This window comes from Cnephaeus nilssonii (assembly GCF_951640355.1).
Source record: "Cnephaeus nilssonii genome assembly, chromosome: 15".
Lineage (NCBI taxonomy): Eukaryota > Metazoa > Chordata > Mammalia > Chiroptera > Vespertilionidae > Cnephaeus > Cnephaeus nilssonii.
Genome location: NC_137086.1, coordinates 61911096 through 61924468, shown reverse-complemented (window position 1 = coordinate 61924468; position 13373 = coordinate 61911096). Strand labels below are relative to the sequence as shown.

General features: G+C 59.9%; 1 protein-coding gene across 1 annotated transcript in view; it reads right to left on the bottom strand.

Moving 5' to 3' along the window:
* Positions 1 to 8317: 8317 nt before the first annotated feature.
* LOC307111968 (uncharacterized protein C2orf92) overlaps positions 8318 to 13373 on the bottom strand; it is a gene marked incomplete at both ends in the record, with an annotated part of 22133 nt that continues 17077 nt past the window's right edge. The window contains 3 exons of the mRNA XM_079792237.1: positions 8318 to 8450; positions 10132 to 10282; positions 11379 to 11450. Of these exons, the coding sequence (XP_079648363.1) occupies positions 8318 to 8450; positions 10132 to 10282; positions 11379 to 11450 (356 nt within the window). The remainder of the gene's footprint in view (positions 8451 to 10131; positions 10283 to 11378; positions 11451 to 13373) is intronic.

Genomic DNA, 13373 nt, shown 5'->3' with positions numbered 1-13373 from the left:
TATCTCCAGGTTTTGCATCCTTGGATTTGACCAGCTGCAATGGAAAGCAGTATTTTTGATCCATGTTGGGAACCTGCAGTGTGTAGGGCCAACTGTATGCACTGTTCTATGCCATCCTATCTAATAAAGAGAATATGCTAATTGACCCTCATGTCATCGCAAAGATGGCGGTGCCCACAGCCAATAAGGAGGGAATATGCTAATTGACTGTCACGTCCTCAAAGATGGTGGTGCCCACAGCTACAAGACGGCGGTGCCTAGTCCCCTTAGCCCTGCTGGGGCAGCAGGCACGCTGCAAGGCTGGACTCCGGCGGCAGAGTCGGCGTGCCTGCCTCCGGAGTCCCCCAGTTCCCTCAGCCCCCAGCCGCCCAGGGCCAGCCCGAGATGCAGGCAAGCCTCGGATGGCAGCTGCCCAGCCGCCCAGGGCCAGCCCAAGATGCAGGCAAGCCTCAGATGGCAGCTGCCCAGCCGCCCAGGGCCGCCCAAGGCTCAGGTAACCAGGGCCGGCCGAGGCTTGCACTGCCAGCAGTGGCAGCAGCAGAGGTGTGATGAGGCCTTCCCCTGATCACCGAGCTCCGCTGATCGCCGGGTCGCCTCCCGCCCCTGAGGGCTCCTGGACTGTGAGAGGAGGCAGGCCGGGCTGAGGGACCCCCTTCCAGTGCATGAATTTTCATGCACCGGGCCTCTAGTTCTATATAAGGGCCGTGAGCCGCCCCTGGGGTCCTAGCACCAATCCCCCGGTGATGCAGAGGGATGGCTGGGGATGAAAGTTATACATGGATTTCTGACTGTGCAGAGGGTAAACACCCTTGGCCCCCACATTGTTTAAAGATCAACTATGGCTTCTATGCTTCTATAACACCTACTATGTGCCAGGGACCCTAGACATATTCCCTCCCCTAATCCTTGCCCAAGAACCCTGTGAGGAAAGGATTTGTGGATTTGGGACCTGAAGCACACAGGTGGAGGGACTTGCCCAAGGTCACCCAGCACACACAGTAGGTGGCAGAGCCAGGACGTGGCTCTAGGCCTCCCAGCTCGAGTGTACCCCACACACCAGGCAGGCTGCCCGCCCGCCCAGGTCTCTGCCGGGCTGCGTGCGTGAGGCTGGAGGACAGGTGAGAAAAGGGAAAAGACGCTCTCTGCCTTGGCAGGTGGCACCCGAGGACTTTCCACCCAGGAGTCCCTGACCCTAATCTCTCAGCAAAGATTTATTAAGCACCTACTGTGTGCCCGCTTCCCCGGCTGAAACAACAGTAATGAAGATCATCTAGAGTTGATCACCACACGACCCCTGTTCCTGCCAGGACCCCTTCCTGCCTGGGACCCCTTCCCAGCCTCTCATCCAACAGTCAGGAGCCAAGCACCTACTAGGTGCCAATATTTCCACCTGTGTGTACCAGATACACAAATCGGGGCTCAGAATGGCCAAGCTACTTGCCGGGACACACAGTGAAGGAGCAGGATTCAAGCCGTGTGCTCCTCCGCCCGTGGGTCCCACCTGCGGCTGAGCTGCCTTCCAGTGCCTGGGGCCTCCCTGGACTCCTCAGGGGGCTCGTCAGCATGTTGTTGTTCAGGTGCACAGCCCTGTTGAGCCACGCTCACATTCATGGGGCCGGGGCCAGAGCTTTGTCTGGGGGTTTCTCTGTTTCCTGGAGCCAGGGAGGCTGCCCTGACGGAGCCAGCAGGCGCAGGGACAGAGCGGCTTCTGTGTCCCCCGGTCCCTCCGCCTGGCTGGGCCTCTGGAGGCGGAGCTGCTCCCCCCAGGAGAGCCACGAGCCGTGTCTGCCTCCTTTGGCAGCTCGACACCACCCGCCCCAGACCGACAGCCCTCCTGGTTCTCCCCATGGCCTCCTACTCTGTCCTCCTCCACCAGACCCAGGCGCTCTGGGGGCGGCGGCCACTGCTGCTCCATCCGGGATGCCTTACCTGGAGATGTGCAGGTGGGTGTCAAGATAAACACCTGCAGGGTCTCTGGTCCCCAGTGCTGACGGCCAGCTGGTTCTAGATGAAGAACTGGGGCCCAAGAAACCAACTTGGGTTTCTCTACAGCCCAAGCCCCACCTCAAGGCTCCCACTGGCTAATCACCCTCCCAGGCAAGGTGTGAGGCGGTCCCACCCCACCGCTGACACCCGAGTGCCCTGGGAGGGGGGTGCTGGCGGGAGAGAGGCAGGAGGCTGGCCACGCCACTCACCTTCACAGCAGCGGGCAGCGGCCAGGCGGGCAGGGACGGGCGGAGGCTGGTGCTCCCTGAGCAGCGGCTTACTCTGAAACTCGGCCTATTTCCTTGATGCAAAGACAGGAAAGAGGCTGCGTTTGAAGCTTACGTCTAAGTCACAAAGTGCTGCGTTCAAGGAAAGTTGTAGGCCACATGCTGCTGGCGGGCAGAGGGCATTTCCGGGGCCACCAGCACGCCCCCCGCCCCCAGCTAGAGAGGAACTGGGCCTGCCTGCAGTCCAGGTTATGCAGGAATGATGCTTCCAACAGCACCCCCTAACCTGGGGGCGGAGGGGAACTGAGTGTCCCCGAATGGGGGGTGGGACAGTAGCAGTGGGAGGGGGATCCCCAGGACTCACTGGAAACTAGAATGCCCCACTTTCCCCTCCCAAGGGGGCGCGGACCCGGGCTCCCTCTGGCTGAGCTGCCGGTAAGATTGATTTGTTTATTCCACGGGCAGGTTAAAGACAGAGAGGGGAAACCTACTAAGCAGGTCCCCACCTCAGAGGTTCGGAGCACCCCATGCCCGGCGCCACAGGCGTCGGCACACAGGCGTCCCTGCCCTCCAGGGCTCACAGGGGAGCCCCCAGGGAGATGCGCTGGGAGCAGAAGCCTGGGCACCGTGCATCCCCAGAGGAGCCTCCGCAGCCTGGGGCGTGTCGGGAAGGATTCTGAGAGGGATCATGTCAGTCATATCAGGACACAGGGGCTGCGAGTCCCCGTGCCCACCCAGGCCCGCCCGGCCCACCTGGGACCTCTCCCTCACGCTGCACGCTGATCACCACCTCCTGTTCTGGCCACAACCACTTCCTCGTCCTCTTTCCTTCCCCCCTCACACTCCCCCCCACCCATGGGCGCTGGCTGACCAGGTGGCCACACCTCACAGCTGCTCCCTCAGCCTTCGGAGCCCCCCCTGCAGAGCCTGGGCTTAGCCTCCTTCACCCCGCTCTCCGTGCGGCGCCCCATGGCCTCTGCAGGCCCTCTCGGACCCGTGGGGCTGTCGTAGGCCCACTGCTGAGACCCCAAGAATCTTTCTTCTCTGGGTCCTGCCGCTGGGTAAGAGTTCAGCTCCCCAACCTGCCTGACGAAGTTTCCTCCGTGCTGACCCAGATCTGCCCTCCGGAGCACCCTCCCCCCTCATCCTGCTGCCCCCCAGCTCGCCGACCCTCCCGTTCAAGCAGGACATCTGTTTTCTGGGCTCCCGGCTGGGCTACTTTCCCCTGTGTAGAGTCCCCAAATGAATGTGTTTTGTTGGAAGCCCCCCCTTTCCCACAGGCACCTGAAACTCAGGATGCAGAAAAAATTGTTTCCACACTGGCCCCCCTTCCCGGGGTGCAGGGAGAAGGATGCCCAGCAGGCTAAGCGGGGGAATCGCAGCAGAACCCCGCCCCCCCCCCCCCCCCCCCCACCCAAGCAGGTCAAACTCCCAGCCCACCGGCCACGGCCACTAGTTTGACATGCTTGCCTATGCGCTTCACAATGCTGCAAGCAGTTCACAATTTCACCAGTTTTTCCAGATAAGCTAAGTGAGGCCCAGCGAGGTGACTTTCCAGACGCCAAGCGGCAGGCGGCGTGGGAGCAACCTCGGTGGACAGAGGAGGGGAAACCTTGATTGCAAAACAGCTCCCTGTGAGCTGGACACCGGAGACCTGGACGGTGAGCGGCTCCATGTGGGTGGGGCGCCCGCGGGGCAGCAGGTTGGGGCTTCCGGTCCTGGGTCGTCAGGCCTGAGAAGGGGGCTCCCCCTGTCTGGGAGGCATTGGCTCAGTGGCCCTGGAGCCCCCTCCAGGCTCGGGCGCCTGCTGATGCTGCCTGGCCCCCGACAGTCTGAGATGGGCCTGCAGATAAGGCCGCTCCTGGGCCAGAGTGGGGGAGACAGGTGGGTGTGGCTTGTGAACGTTCAGGGGAAAGAGCAAACGGGTGGAAACGTGGGCTGGGAAAGCTGTGGTGCATTCGCCCCGGTGGGTTTCGGTAAATATTCACTCCAGACAGGCAAAGAGCCTCGGAGGAAGTTGATTGCTCACCCTTACACCCCCAGGCCTCCGCCCACACGTGTCCCAGCCTGAACTCTCTCCACCCACCGCTTCTACCCCCGACTCCTCCTCCAGGTCTCGGATTAAAGTGGCTTCCTCCAGGAAGCCCTCCGAGCCTCTGACTGGGCGGGTGGGGATTGGTGTCCGCTTCACCTGTGTGCAGGCCAGATTTGGTTCCAGGGTTAAAAGACACCAGACACTGCCGTGGAGACCTGCAGCCGGTGGGCTGGGGAGAGGGCTCACCCCTCAGCCCCGCCTCCCCCACGGGAGGGCAGCCCCTGCCCCAAGGGCCCCCCCTCAGTCCTTCCCGCCTGGGGTCTTCAGCCGTGCAGTCACCTGCCTTTCCTCTGAGTGGTCAGACATTGGGGCTTTTCTCTTGTTCTTTTCTGGTTCTGCCATTAGAGCGCAGGGACCTCGAGCAAGTCACTCGAGCTCTCGGTGTCTTAGCTTCTCACTTAGGAAATGGCGCCCGCCTCACAGGCCACGGCGAACATGGAAACAGGCCTCGGAGCAAGTACCCACCACTGCTGCCTCACCATCACAAGCATTCCTGGATTCCCACCCCCCCCCCCACCCCCGTTTTTTTTTAAAATCCTCACTCGAGGATATGTTCTTACTGATTTTGAGAGAGAGAGAGAGAGAGAGAGAGAGAGAGAGAGAGAGAGAGAGATCAGTTGCCTCCCATACACACCCCCCCCCCCACAACCTGGGTATGTGCCCTGGCCAGAAATCGAACCCACATTTGGGTGTGCGGGACGGCTCTCCAAACCGCTTGACCAGGGCCTGGATTTCCCCCTGTTTTACAGTGTGCTCGTGAGTGCACGGCCAAGGGCAGCTACAGGACTCCCTTGCGCCCTCCAGGGGCAGCTCTCAAGTTCTGCATCCGTCTAAGGCTAAGTAGGAGCTTAAAGGCTGAAAGTGACAGCCCCGCCCCCACCTCACACCAATTTTTCATCCACCTTGGTTTAAATCAGAAGAGAATCCATTGTCCACAGCAGCCACGCTCCGGGCCCTCCCCTGGGGCCATCCAATGGCTGGCTCCTTACACACTCAAACCACAGTGGCAGCGTCACCTCTTCAGACAGTCCTTTGGGGGCCGCCTGTTATCCAACACTGAGCCCCGCCTCGGGCCAGCTCTGCTCTACGCAGCAGGGGTCTGCTGTGAACAAGACAGATGCATCCCTGGTGGAGCTGGCATTCCAGGCGAGGAGGGAGAGAAGACGCCAAATAAACGGCCGTTCTGAGAAATATACCGGGTAGTTTCAAGTGCCGAGGAGTAAAACAAACCAGAAGAGCTGTGTGGGCATGTGGTTTGGAGCAGAGGGTCAGCCTCACTGAGGGGATAACCTGTGAGTAAAGACTTGCAGGAGGTGCGGGGGGGGGGGGGGGACATTGGAGATACTGGGGGGAGAGCATTCCAGGCAGAGGGACCAGCAAGTGCAAAGGCCCTGGGGCAGGACCGTGACCTCGGGGAGGTGGGAGTGTCTTGTTCCTGGGATGGCCCCTGTGCGCAATAGTGTTCAGGGGATGTGGCAGGGGTGGAGGAGAAGCCCCGCGGTTGTGGACCCTGCACAAGCTTTTCCTAACGCCGCCTGTTGACTTCCCTCTCAGACAGCTTTCCTCCCTGGGGTCCAAAGTAGTGACTCAGCTTCAAATCCCACTCAAGGAGCAAGAATCTCTCTCTAAGTATGCCCAGCGAGAGCCCCAAGCAGCTCACTGGCTGAGCCAGCGATGGGTGTGAGAGCGGCTTGGGACCAGGTCACGTGCCCACCACACTATCCTGAGAACCCCAGGAAGTCAGACTATGGCTGGAAGGAGGGGGAAGAAGGCTGGGCAGGCAAAGAGCCAAAGCTTTACAGAATAGTCACAGCAGCTACAATTTATTTGTTCATCAATAGTCAACACGGCTTCTCGTGGCCTGAGCAAAGGTGCATTTAATGCTCACGACAGTCCACGGAGTAGGCTGGCCCCATTTTACAGATAGAGAAATTGAGGCTTGAGGTTTCACAGCTAGTGAGTGGCAGAGCCTGGACTCGCCTGGCTCAAAGGGATCCAGAGCCTCCACAACGCTGGGCCCTGCAATCCCTCGCACCCGCCAGGGACAGGCTGCTGGACCGAGGGTGGAACCTTGGAGTGAGGGCACACTGAGAGAGAGGGGCCCCTTCTCCGACAGAGAAAGGGGGACACGGAAGACAGCTGAGGGCAGGCTGCGGGGGCCTGCGGGCGATGGCTGACTGCTGGCACAGGCCGGAGGCTGCTGACCCCACTTGTTCCTCAAATGGAAGCCTAAGCAGGGGCGGGGGCCAACAGGAGGTGGGCTGACTCTCAGGTCTGGGGTCCTGGGGGAAATCTGGTATTTGCTGTGTGCCTGCTGTATACGCAAGCCCTGAGTTCAGGAGGACGCCAGCAACCTGCCGTCAGGAAGGCGCTGGACCAGTCTCTCCCCGTGGCATCCCCAGCCCCCAGCCCAGGGAACAGTGCCAGGCACATAGCAAGTGGCCCATAAACCAGCAGCCCTGCAAAGGAGGTAAATTCCTACCCCATGGCCAGGATGGGGAGACTGAGGCCCAGAGGAGGCCAAGGAGTCCGGCTTGGGCCCAGCTTCCCAGGGGCCGTGCCTGGGTTGTGGGGTCTGGGTAGTCAGACGCCAGGTGGGCACTCACACTCCAGGCCCCGCCTCTCCCTCCTGGAGCAGCGGCATGTAGGAGCCCGGGACCCGAGGGGCGGAGCCCGGGACCCGAGGGGCGGAGCCCGGGACCCGAGGGGCGGAGCCCGGGACCCGAGGGGCGGAGCCCGGGACCCGAGGGGCGGAGCCCGGGACCCGAGGGGCGGAGCCCGGGACCCGAGGGGCGGAGCCCGGGGACGAGGGGCGGAGCCCGGGACCCGAGGGGCGGAGCCCGGGGACGAGGGGCGGAGCCCGGGGACGAGGGGCGGAGCCCGGGGACGAGGGGCGGAGCCCGGGGACGAGGGGCGGAGCCCGGGGACGAGGGGCGGAGCCCGGGGACGAGGGGCGGAGCCCGGGGACGAGGGGCGGAGCCCGGGGACGAGGGGCAGCCGCTCTCTTGGAGCGCTTGCCCTTCCTTCTCAGTGAAATGGGGCTCCGTGCTGCCCTCACTGTGAGGGTGATCGCAGAGGCCCCGGCAGGCCCACACAGGTCCATCGGGGAGCTCTGGAGGCCGGGGCGTGGGTGTATTGGCCACCAGGGCACGCGTCTGGCACCGGGAGGTGCTGATAAATGCTTGAGTGGGACCAGCGCTCACTGAAGAACAGCCGCTTTGGTGCTGAATGGGGAGAGGGCTCCCCCTGGTGTCCACCCAGTTTCCACCCTTCTTCCCTCCTAATCCTTCCGCCCATTGCTCCTGCCCCTCCTCCCTTCAAATCTGCCCCCACCACACCATTCCCTCCTCCTCCATTTTCTTCTCAGCATTGCTCTTCTCTCCCACACCCAGACCTTCCCTCCTCCTCCCCACCCCCACTTCCTTCTTCCCAGCCCTGCTCCAGCCCAGCACCATTATCCCAGCCCTCCTCCCTCTGCTCTCCTCTCCCTCCACCCCTCCCCTCCCCACCTCATCATCTCCCCCCATTCCCGGCCAACTCCCTCCCTCCACCCCACCCCCTCGCCCCCGGTGTGTCTTGGGCGGGCAGGTCCTCCTGCGGCTGCCGTGACAGCGCTGGGACCTTCTGACCCTGCCGCCCTCCGTGTTCTGGGGCCCACAGGACAGCGCTCCTGGCTCCTGCCACATCCAGCACCCAGAGACCTCGCCGCCCACAGGAGTTCAGCCAGCCGCTGCCATCTCCGACAGCGGCCCTGACTCCAATGCCTTTGTGGCCTCGGGTACTTTGATGTCGGCTAGGTACGAGGTGTTCAGTTACTGTCTGTCTGACAAAGGACTGAATCAATGAATCAAGAAACGGTGTTTGCCAGCTTTGTCTTCGGGTAAACACCGGAGTGCCCTGCCCCGGTCCCAGCGCCACTGCACCCCGGCACCTGGGGTGGGGCACTTGGCTGGGAAGTAAGTGTTCGGAGAGCCCCCCTCACGGCGGGAGTCCGGGTGTCTGCTCCAGCCTAGGCGCGGGAGTCGCTGTTCAGCTGCTTCTGCCGCCCCGCGCTGCTCCTGGGGTTCTTTTCTTGAGACTTTTGCCACCAGGTCTTTCCGCTCATTATGAAGATGTTATACGTCATGTTTGCCGGCGGATAGCTGAAACAACACAAAACCGCACTGGAAGCGTGCCAGTGGGAGGTCCTACCGTGCGCTCCCCGAGGGCGAGGTTGCCCTCCCTCTGCCCCAGCCCCTCCCCCCAGTGCTCCCCGCTCAGGCTCAGGCCCCCACATCACTGTGGGTCTCTGGGGGAAGTAGCACCCGTCTCGGCCCCTTCTTCTTGGTCCCAATAGACACGGGAGGGAAATGGCGAATCCGATGGATGAGCCCTCATCAGAACTGGGGAGTGGGCCAAGCTGGTTTCCAGCTCTTCCAATCTTCTGTCGCTAACTCCTGCCCCGTCCCGGCTCCCGTGTGCTCCAAGGCCCATTGCTGTCCCAGAGCAGGAAGCCGGCTGTGAGGTGGTGGCTGGCCTGCCTGTGTTGCCCCGCCCGGGACACCACACCAGCCCTCCTTATGCTGTGGACCAGCTGAGCACCCAGCAGTCAGGCGGGGCCTGCAGGGAGCCCTCTGCCTGTGATCAGGAATGTGTGTCCCGAGGGATGAGAACGAGGCACGATTGCTGCATTTGCATAATCTTGTACAGGATTTCCTTCCTAGCCTGCTCGTGGCAGACCCACTGGGCCCCGAGCCCCCATCCAGGGGGGTAATCAAAGCATCTAATGACTGATACAGGCAGGCACTGCCCAGCAGAGGGCCCCGCCCACCAGGCATTGACCCCCTCTTGCAGGACCAGGGGGAAGACTGGGCAGTCTGCAGGCGGTTCTGGGGAGGGGGTTCACCAACCAATAGAGCTGTCTTTCCATATCCGAAGGCCAGCTGCTGTCCGGTAGGAAGACCCTGCTGCCATCTCCTCCCCAGCCTCACCCCTCCGCCCTCCTGCCGTGCTGGTCCCTCCTTTCCACTTCCCATCCTACTGCTGCTCTTCCAGGCAGAGGCTGCGCCATCCCCTCTCAGCGGCCCTCACATGCCAGTAGGTGTGGCCAGTAGAGGGCAGCAGGGCCCAGGCTGGAGCCCGAAACCTGGCTGTGATCAGAGCCTGCAGGGCAGTGCCTAAACGCCGACAGCTGAGCCCCGGCCAGTGTGGCTCAATGGATAGAGCACAGACCCTCAGACTAAAGGGTCCCGGGTTCATTTCCGGTCGAGGGCACATACTGTGGTTGCATGCTCTATACCCAGCCTGGGTCGGGGTGTGTGTGGGAGGCAGCCAATCAATGTGCCTCTCTCACATCTATGTTTCTCTGTCTATAAAAAAAAAATCAATGGAAAAAATATCCTCGGGTGAGGATTAACAAACAAAAAAATTTGTGCCCAGCTGGCGTGGTTCAGTGGTTGAGCATCAACCTCTGAACAAGGAGGTCACGGTTCGATTCCCAGTTGGGGCACATACCTGGGTTGCAGACTCAATCCCAGTGTGGGGCATGCAGGAGGCAGCCGATCAGTGATTCTCTCTCATCATTGTTGTTTCTCTCTCTCTCTCTCCCTCTCCCTTCTTCTCTGAAAGCAATAAAAATATTTAAAAATAATAATAACAATAAATAAAACACAAACCCGACAGCCGAGTTACCTGTGCTCTTGCGAAGCGTGCCAGGAGATGCCGATGGCCACCAGGCCTGGAGCCCTGCCCTCCTCCCAATCCAGGCTCAGCAGGGAGCTCCGGGCAACCCTGGGACCAACACCAGGCCTTTGGGGAAGGGAGGTGGGAAGAAGAGCCACTCACAGGGCCTGCTTCTTCCTGTTGAGTATGGTCAGCATGAGCAGCAGCAGCACTGTGGTCGCGAGGATGCCCGCCACCGAGCCGATGACGATGACGGTGTTCCTCTGGAGGAAGCGCAGGAGCTGCAAGCACGGCACCGTCCTGTTCCGAGCGTCTACAGGGGAAGACACGTGGCGAGCCAGCAGACGCCCGCGCGGGCGCAGGGACACCTGCAGCTCCAGCAAACCCCTGGGAGAAGGAACTGGCTTTGTCAGGAAACTCATCCGGGAGCTCTTTGGTGGTGGAGGTGGAGACCCTCAGGTTCCACACCAGATTGTGGGAAGTGGGGGGAGAGGGGAGGGCTCAGCTGAGGGAGGGGCAGCAGCTCAGCTGAGGGACATGCTTTTAAGGACAGTAGAGCCAGGTGTTCTGTTTGCAGCTTTTCCCAGGACCGTGACACAGCCTCCCGTGCCCTCCTGCTCCGCTCCAGCTGCAGGGGGTTCTCGCAGCGTGGCTGCCTCGCGTGAGCGGGTCTGGGGGACTTTGTGACATAAGGCAAGTGTGATCCCGCGGTGACCCTGAGCGCCTACAGCCCCAGGGACTTGCAGGAACCCCGAGGGTGGCGAGTGTGGACTTGGGAGTACACGGCAATCTTAGCTAGACCTCAAAGGAAGACACCCAGCCCACACCGGGGACACATTTGGAGTATGACCAAAAAGGGAAACGGACTCAGGGGAACGGGGCACAGGGATGTGGCAGGAGGTGCTGGCCAGGGCCTGGACGGGCCTGGGGAGAAAACTGGCTGCTCCGCTCCCCTGCATCTCTGCCCTGTCAGGAGGCAGTGGCACCGGGGAACAGGACGGACTATGTTGCAACAATTTAGCATTTCTTCCCTCAGTTAGGGAATGACACCAGGTATACTTTTGATAGCGGTGGCTATGAGGAGAGAGTATACTGGTCTTGGTCCCAACACGTAGCCATGATGGGCAGGTTCCTACCCACGCTGACTGGGCCCAGGCTCAGGTAATCCCGGGACTAGGCTCATGGCGGCACGCCATCCTTCCTGTCGTTAGGGAGCCTAGTGCCCTGTCCTGGCAGGGCTCGCAAGGTGATGCCCATGGTATGCACGGGCCTGGCTGTGCAGAAACAACACAAAAGTAGCATCTTTTTTGAAGGTGGTCAAATGCCTGGAATTAAAGGTGTGCTGACTTCTATTCCCTCAAAATACCATGAAAGGCCAACAGACACGCCCCCTGGGTGTAGCTAGTTACCTGGGAACTGATCGCTGACCGCCCTGTGGAACAGCGAGGGCCCCTTCCTCCCCTCCTCCTCTGGGGCGTGGCCTGCAAGACACCAAAGGCAAACGCATCTGACAACAGCCCTCGGCCTGTGGCCACTTCTGTTTTAGGATGAAAGTCACTTCCTCTCAAGTCAGAGTGAGAAGTTGGGAGGGTTTTGGAGAAGACTCCAAAGTGCATCCAAGTTTTGTTTTTATTTTTTAATCTAACAAATTCCTGGGTGACCCACACGGAGCCTGAGGTAGTGGTTTTTGCACCTGAGTGTATGTCAGAATCCCCAGGGCCTGGTTAAAACACAGATTGCTATCGAATGTCGACTGTAATTGAAAAAATTTTTAATTTTAATTAACACACACACACACACACACACACACACACACATCACTGGGCCTCACCCCAGAGGTTCGGGTACATAGGTCTGGGAAGGCCTGAGTGTGACCCTGCTGATGCTGGGCCACACGCAGAGCCTCCTGAGGACCTGCCAGCCGGGCACCGAGCCACCCTGAGCCCCAGGCTCCGCTAGAATCAAATAGAGACAATGAGACCCACCTCATGGATGGATTGCTGTTCATGAAAACAGCGTGTAACACAAAGTACCATAAAAAATGTGTCTTAAATTGTAGGAGCAGGACAGGAAAATGAACTAGACTGAAACACTCATTCACTGATAGAGGGACTGCAGAATGGTTTAGGAGAGACAGGGTTGAAAATCAAAAGTGTCCGCGTCCTAACTCTGCCAATGGCTGTCTTGAGCTGTTTGCACGGGAGCCCGCAGAGCCTGCGTGAGCTCAGCTGGGGAGAACGGGCAGCCAGAGGCTGCGGCTGCCCAGACAGGAGCCGTCCTCGGGAGGGGCTGGAGAGGTCTGACTGCTCCAGGAGCAAATGGAGCCCATGGTAGGAGCTCCAGCAAGATCGTCTGGACCGTTCACAGTTAGAAGGAGGGCTGTCAAAGGGGGTGGGGAGGTGAGAAGTAAGGAAGCCCGAGCCCAGGAGAACCCTGTGCCGGCGGCAGCTCCGGGGTGGGCTCTGCCAGTCCTCCTCGGCCCAGCTCACCGAGGGCTGGGAGGGAGCCGATTTGGTTAAGTCTGTCGGGGGGCGGGGAGACAGCACCTCTGAGGTCTTAGTTATACCCGGGGGAAGAGAAATGTGTTCCTTCTTCAAACTGGCCTGGAAAAGGGAGAAAACGCCCAGCACAGTGTGACTCAATTACTTGCCTTTGAAATGCCAGCTGTCCGGTGGGAGCTGAGAGATTAGCACCACAGACAGAAAACCCTGGCTGCCGCGGACTGGCCCACGCAGGGCTGCGCCTGGCCTGTCCCGGCGTTACCACCTGAACACAAATGCTTACCTCTCTGGTCTCTGTGCCACCAAAACATAAGACGGAATTCGGCCGAAACCGGTTTGGCTCAGTGGATAGAGCGTCGGCCTGCGGACTCAAGGGTCCCAGGTTCGATTCCGGTCAAGGGCATGTACCTTGGTTGCGGGCACATCCCCAGTAGGGTGTGTGCAAGAGGCAGCTGATCGATGTTTCTCTCTCATCGATGTTTCTAACTCTATCCCTCTCTCTTCCTCTCTGTAAAAAATCAATAAAATATATATTTAAAAAAAAAAAAAGACGGAATTCGGAGCCACCGTCCACACGTGTCGTCGGCATGGCCGTAAGCTCTCATTTACCGAAGGATCTTTGGAGAGTTTGAAGGATGTTTTCCACATGTGATGGGTTGTGCTTCTGATCATTTGTTAGATTGTTTTTTACACTAAGTATTTTATTTGTATGCTGCTGCCGGTGTATATAAAGTAATCATTCTTGTGAAATAGAAATTCATGAAAATTCAGAGAGGCAGATGTTAAGGGCTGACAAAAGCAGAAGTCTGTATAGTATGGCACATGTTGTAGGGTAAACTCTGTGTACAGGCTTCAGATTTAGCGCTCTCTGAATATTCACCGGTTCAGGAACGGTGGTTTAGA